We start from the raw sequence: 7,379 nt of genomic DNA on the forward strand, positions 1-7,379 counted from the left end.
GGCCGCCCCCACCCCCTACCCGCCCCCCCCACCCCTGGCAGGCTGCCGGCAGGCCCAGAGGCTTCGCACAGCGAAGTATTCGGGCCAGTGATGGAATGAGGGGTCTAACATCAGGGGCCTCACTGAGAAGTCTCTGCAACGAGAGACCTTCTCACAGTGGCCGTGACAGAGGACAAACTGCACCATCGGTCAGCGTCCCCAGGCCCAGGAGTCTGCCCCTGGCCCCGGAGAAAGAACAGCAGCAGGGCCTCCCCAACATGGCCCAGAGCCTCAGGCCACCCGAGACTGTCTGGTCCCTGTGAGGTCACGGCCCACCGAGCTGCCAGGCCTCCGCCCGGCTTCCTGCCCCCAGCCCTTCCCCCTGCGGCTCTGTTCCAGGCTGCGTTGTTCTCAGCCGTGGTCCCTGCACCCGCCTTGCTCTCTCAGCATGAGCTCAGGCCCCTCAGTTGCCATTCTGTCACCACAGGCGCATGGAGCTGGTTCACCACAATAAACGCCCAATGTCAACCCCTGCAATTGCTGCCGACGGGTCCTGGCCCCAGCTGCCTGCAGTGTGTGGGTTCTTGACTTCATGCAGGAAAGATCTGACAACTCGAGTCCAGGGGATTTGTGTTTATGAAAGCTGGGGACAGGAAACAAGGAAGAGCTTAGGGTAGAAGCAACAGGAGAAAGTCAGAGAGCAAGGGGGCCCAGGAGGCAGGTTCAGGGCTGAGCCTGGGACAAACTGCCACTGCCTGTTGCTCCCCTGGTTGCCAGTCTCATCAGGAGAAAAGCTTCAGCGTGACAGGGTGTGGTGTGCTCAGTGAGAGGCACCGGGTCCTTTGTCTTGTGGCTTTTATCTTCCTTTGGCCGGCGGACTCCTGAGGAACGTCTCAGGGAGGGTCTCAGCAGGGTGTCCTTTAGCTTTCCAGGCCAGTCCTTCAGGGAGTTGATGCATCAGGATGTGCATAGCGAGAGGCCAGGGCTCCTCTCTGGTGGTTTTGGTTTTAGAGAACGTCACTGAAGGGGGCCTGGACCGGGCGGGTCTGCCCCCAAACAGTCTGGAGTGTGTAAACCATTCGCTCCCAAGTGTGCTTGCTGGGGGAAGACAGACACTGGGATTCACTAGCCGGCTGTGAACTGCTCAAACAGTTTGACCTTGTTTAATTATTTTGCCTCCGTTTCTTTATTCACTTGTTAAGGAATTTCCCTGCCTTCTGACTGTCCTGCCACAGAATGGGCCTCCTGTGATGTGCTTGTGGGATGATACTGACTATTATCTCAGAAAGGAGCCTGGAGGGAGCTAGCTCCACGGTGCACAGACTGTGGCAAGAAAGGGTCCCGAGACCAGGGCTGGTGGTGCCAGAGGAGCCCCGGCCCCAGGCTCTGACCTGCTGCTTGGGACGTGTCTTCTCTCAGCTTAAATACACACAGTAGAACTTTTTCCTGGAATAGATATCAGTCCTACAACACTCATCCGTGGTTAACACTCTAGTAGCCAAGATGCTGGGAAAGGGTGGGATATGGGCGTTTCTGGTGGAAATCTCAGACTCACAGTGTCCGTTTCAGTTCTGGTGAAAACGGGACCATCTTGTTGTCTGCCGCACAGATGAAACTGTGTCCTTCCTTCAAAGGCGAGGGGCACACTAGCACGGCTGTCCATGAGGGAGTGAGTGTGTACGCACGAATAAGGGTATACACAGTATAAACACGGTATACACACAGTACATACACAATATGCACAGAGTGTACATACAGTGTACATACAAGATACACATGATATACACAGGATGCACACAATATATACAGTGTATACATACACACAGGACACAGTATACACATAGGACACACACACTATACACACAGGATATACACAGTATGCATGCAGTATACACAGAGTATACAAACAGTAAACAACAGGATACACACAGTATATACATGATATACATAGGATGCACACAATATATATAGCGAATACATACACACAAGATACACACAGGACACACACACTATGCACACAGGATATGCACAGTATGCACGCAGTATACACAAAGTATACATACAGTATACACATGGTATACACATGGTATACACAGGATATACACAGGATATGCACAGTATACACACAGTATACAGAGTATACACACAGGATACACATGGTATACACACAGGATATACACAGTGTACATAGAGTATACATTCAGTATACACGCAAGATATACACAATATACACAGAGTATACATACAGGATACATACAGGATGCACACGGTATACACTCAGGATATGCACAGTACACACACAGTATACACACAGGATACACATGGTATACACATAGGATACACACAGTGTACACAGGATATCCACACAGTATACACACAGTGTACACATGATATCCACACAGTGTGCACGCAGTGGGCATGAACCCCTAGTGTCCCCTGGGAGCTGGGCTGGTTTCCTGGGCTCAGCCTCCAGCACAGCTGGCTCGTTCACTTGAGTCGGCCTGGCTGTGCCCTGCTTCAGCGTGAACGGATTTCCTCTGGTTCTGTTCAGATCAACCCTCCTCAGCACAATAGTAATCCAATTCAAAAAGCACTTGTTAGGTTCATGGTGCTCAAACCTGTGTCCTGTGTCAGGGGATCAGCTTTGGCTCAGCTGGGCCCTGATTGGCCAGGTTAGTGGTGTGAGCGTGGCGTCATCACCGGGCACTTCTGAGCCCTGTTGGATGGAGGGTGAATGCAGGACCCGGGGAGGCCTCTCAGAGGCCGTAGAAGCGCAGTGTCCGGGGCCTCACATCTGGCGGCTCATGGCTGTGCCTGCTCACCGTGGACCCTGCTCCGCGTGCTGACTGTTCGCATCTCTCTTTCCCTTAGAGGAGATCTTGAAGACCCACATCGCCCACTGGTGGTCTCCGGACGGTACGAGGCTTGCCTACGCCACCATCAATGACTCCCGCGTGCCCGTCATGGAGCTCCCGGCCTATACGGGCGCCATGTACCCCACGGGGAAGCTCTACCACTACCCCAAGGTAGGTGAGACGCCACGGGAACACACTGCCCTGCCCCTCAGCCCCCCAGCCAGCCATCCCCAAAGTGGGCCTGGGACCTTCAGACCCGTTAGGAGCAATACAGTCAACAGAGGCAGGATGAATTACTTCCCCTTACATGGCATTCTCTCCCTGTCAGTTGAGTTCAATTTGTTGGCAAATTTACCTTATTTTAAATAATTGGACTGCCGTTAACCTTGTGTCTAAGCTTCATTCCAGGTAACAAACCCTCACACTGACCACTGCGGACACTCCCCGCTCGTTCCCTTTTTAGGATCTGGTTCTGGGCGGTGAGAGGGACCTGTCTGCCAGCCCCTGGGTCCACAATGGGCTGGCTGCACTAGACTGCCCCAGGCCCCTGCACCCCCCTGGCGACAGCGCTCACTTCCCGCCTGGGCCAGCTAGTACTGAGCCCCAGCTGCCCACGCCATCAGAGGGCTCGAGAGCTGCAGCCACATGTCTGTACACAGGACACCCCCGACATGCAGTGGGGAGTTTGCAGCAGGAGGGAGGATAGGTGGTGCACGTCAGCCAGCTCGGCAGCTGTAACAAACACGACATTCAACAGACACGGTTCCTCATGGGCTACAGGCTGGGGGTCTAAGGCAGCTGCCAATGCAGTCGGTTCTGCTGAGAACCTCTTCCAGTTTCCAGCCAGCCACCCCCTCCTGTGTCCTCATGTGGCAGAGAGAGCACTCTGGTGTCTTCCTCTCCTTCTAAGGACATAAACCCCATTATGGGGCCCCACCTCATGACCTCATCTAACTCCAGGTGCCTCCCAAAGGCCCCACCTGCAGACCCCATCCCATGGGGGCCGGGGCCTCACATTTTCATTCGGGAAGAACACAGTCACTCCGTCCATAGCAGCTGGTACACAGACCCATTCCTGAGGCTCTTCCAAAATGGGGCCACTGTCTAGCGAGGTCCAAGGTAGAGACACGTGGGTCCCGGGCCAGAGCTTTGTCTCTGCCGTGTTCCTGTCCCAAGGGCACCTGGGTGTCAGTGTGTGACAGGGATGTGCCTTTTGACCGAATTCCTTTACTCCAGCTCTGGCTTGTCATCCACCAAACCCGTGGAAAGGCCTGGGTGATAGCCAGATACAGCTAAGTAAGTGAGCTGGATGATGCCAAGCCTCTCAACCCATACACACACACACACACACACACACACACACACACACACACACACACTACAGCCCGGCTGTCTGACCTTCGTCTGTCCACCCACAGCTGGAGTGGTTTACCAGATGAAGCCCTAATCTAGGGGTAAGGACCTTGGTCTTACAGTGAGGGCCTTGGTCTTACAGTGAGGGCCTTGGTCTTAGAGTGAGGACCTTGGTCTTACAGTGAGGACCTTAGTCTTACAGTGAGGGCCTTGACCTTACAGTGAGAACCTTGACCTTACAGGGAGGGCCTTGATATTACAGTGAGGACCTTGACCTTACAGTGAGGACCTTGACCTTACAGGGAGGGCCTTGATATTACAGTGAGGACCTTGACCTTACAGTGAGGACCTTGACCTTACAGTGAGCTCTGGGACAGGTGCTCAGAAGTCAGATTGATAAAACCCCAGATCACTGAGGGTTTGAGATTTCATTTTAATGGAAAGTAACCATATTCTGGCCACAGAACTCAGCCGCTCTTTGCCCCATGATGCTTCTGCCAAATTAGAGCCATGAGCTGGTCCACCCACCGGACTCTGCCCTGCCATGGGGTGGGTTTCCTCCTCCACCTGAGCTTCTCCCTCAGTCCCACCCACAGCCCTGCAGATGGCGCAACTCCACATAGTCCCCTTCCCCTTCCTGCTGGTGCCACTGGTCCCAGGACAGAGGGAGTGGGGGTTCAGAGGGAGGAGGTTCTGTTCCTTTCAAAGGACTTTGTTTTCCCACCGCTGGGCCACAACGTCATCACCATCGTCTCCACTTCCAGAATTTTCTCTCCTTCTCCTTATCTATTTGTTTCCCATTCCCAGGGGCTCAGCCAATGGAGTGGTGCTGGGCTGGTGATGACAGGTGGCGGGGAGGGCTGGACTCAGTGAGGAGAGGGCAGGCTTCCGGCCTCGAGCAGAAGTGGTCGGCTCACGCAGGAGCAGCCTGCCCCCAGCAAGCTTTGCTCCTGAGCTCTGAGCTGCAGGCCCCGGGGCCTGTGCCCTGGGAAGACTCCCCAGGCTCGGCTCTGGCCAGACCGCGGTGGCCTCACCTCCCATCCTCTTGTCCTTCCAGGCCGGGTGTGAGAACCCCAGTATCTCCCTGCACGTCATCGGCTTAAACGGGCCCACCCACGACCTGGAGATGACGCCACCGGACGACCCGCGGATGAGGTTTGCTCCCCTCAGTTACGTTAGAAAATAGCAATGACGAGGTGATTGGTTGCTGAATGTGCATGGTCTCTCCGGGCCCCGGCGTATTTTCCTGCTAATGTAAATGTCCGAGAAAAAGGTAATTACCTGTTCCCATGTTTTATCTGGGTGTCCTGGCGCAGGGACACCAGCCTGCAGTCCTACATCTCTCACCTTCGCCCGGGTACCCGGCTGCCCTCCTCCCAAAGGGCTGTGGAGTCGACCACAGCTTCCAGCAGGGGGCGCACGGACTCCATCTTTCCAAAAACAGCCCATGTCATCGCACTTTTTGTCCCTGATGCCCCATTCTTGGAGCGTCATTCCGGAGCAGCCCTGTACCCACTGTTTCATGAGCCAACTCCCCCAGAGGGTGAGGGAACAGCGTGCCGTTGGGGGGACATTTTGACACAGATGATCCTGTTATTATTAACACCTAGTGCAGGTGGATTTGTTTTTAATCAAAAAAAACTGAGTAGCATCTATCAAAACAAAGTGGCCTGAATATCAGTTTTATTTTGTCCCAAAGTTCAAGGAGCCTGGAGGCGTGGAAACTTCCGGGTCCCACTTATGCGTCATTAAACTCTGCTGAGAATATGGGCGGGGACTGGGGGAAGGGGCGGGCGTTCGATTGGCACAGGTCCCCTCACTCAGAGAGCCTGCAAGTCTATAAATGGCCCCGGGAACCAAGAGCAATTCCTCCTCAGACTCGGCAAACGCCAGCCCAGATGGTGCCAGAGCTCTGCCCCTGCAGAGCCCCCACGTGTGGGCAGCTCCTGGCGGCTCCCGGCTCAGGGCTGGAGGAGTGAGCCGGTGGTTCTGCTGGTCTGAGTGGAGGCGTCTCTGGCGGTGATGCCCACGGTCACCCTCTGCCCCTGTCCGCAGAGGAGGTCCTGTAGGACGCCATGGGCGGGGTGGGGAGTCCAACCCTTCCTCATTCAGGGACTGTAAAGTGTGTAAGCGCCTCAGGCGAAGGGCTCCCTGCGTGTGTCCCGCCCGGGACTGATCCCCCTCTCGCCTCCGGTCCCCAGGCCTGGCTCTTGCAGCCTCTCCCTGGGGAGTGGGCCCTGCGTGTGCACCCATCGCTGGTCCGGGACTGAGACCCGCGGCGCTGGCACTGCTTGGCTGGGGGAGAAAGAGCAATGCCCCCTTTCCCGCAGCCCCTCCCTGCCCACCTCCTGGGCCCCGCCCAGCAGACTCACCGAATTAATACTGCGTCCCCTGGAACAGGGAGCCACCGGCTGGAGCGCACTTGGTTGGTGGTGCTGCTGCCGCAGGCTGGTCAGCTCCCGAGGCAGGAAGCATGAGCTCCCTCCCAGCCCGAGCCCGGCCGCCCTCAGGGCCGCTCGCTCCCATTTCCTGCGCTTTGGTGATGCCCTTTCTCCCAGTGCGAGGCTGTCGTACCGTATGCAGTGGCCACCCTGTCGTAGCCCCTCCCTGTCACACTCCCTCACGCTGTCCCCAGGTGCACAGGCAGATCGGAAACCGTGCGCCTCGGGCAGTCTGTTTCCTGAGCAGTTATTATCCACCACCCATGAGACAGGGTGCGGTGGGTGGGGAGGCACAGAGGGCACCTGAGCCTGGGGACTGGGTGAGCAATTGCAGGAAAAATCTGGAGGAGGCAGCACCTGGGGAGGGCAGTGTCTGCCATCGGCGTCTGGGCCGGAGCCTCTGCTGTGGGACGCCCTGGCGCTGTCGTGGTCAGCAGTCCTGGCCTCTGCTCACTGGGGTCAGAGCACCTCCCTCAGTGTGACAGTCACAGACGTCTCCGTCACTGCCCGGTGCCCCCCAGTCGAGGTCCGCTGGTTGACAGTGACGACTGCCTGAGTTCCCATCCTGGTCTGGCCTGGGTCCTGCCTCAGTTTCCTCCGCTGCACAATGAGATGAATATTAGTAAGAAACGTGTTTACCCGCAAGGGTGGCTGTGGCAACAGAATGAGATCATGCGCTCGGCACAGGGCTGGCTCGCGGGCGCCACCGTGTCCTGGCTGTGAAGTCCACCTGTCCCTGGCGCTCTCCCCT

At 56.4% G+C, this 7,379-nt stretch overlaps 1 protein-coding gene across 1 annotated transcript in view; it reads left to right on the forward strand.

Annotated features, from left to right (window-relative positions):
• DPP6 (dipeptidyl-peptidase 6) overlaps window positions 1-7,379 on the forward strand; it is a 386,529-nt gene that overhangs the window by 289,046 nt on the left and 90,104 nt on the right. Inside the window, exons 9-10 of the mRNA XM_014532252.1 lie at window positions 2,851-3,005; window positions 5,245-5,342. Of these exons, the coding sequence (XP_014387738.1) occupies window positions 2,851-3,005; window positions 5,245-5,342 (253 nt within the window). The remainder of the gene's footprint in view (window positions 1-2,850; window positions 3,006-5,244; window positions 5,343-7,379) is intronic.

The sequence above is a fragment of the Myotis brandtii genome, unplaced genomic scaffold (genome assembly GCF_000412655.1).
Source record: "Myotis brandtii unplaced genomic scaffold, ASM41265v1 scaffold868, whole genome shotgun sequence".
Classification (NCBI taxonomy): domain Eukaryota; kingdom Metazoa; phylum Chordata; class Mammalia; order Chiroptera; family Vespertilionidae; genus Myotis; species Myotis brandtii.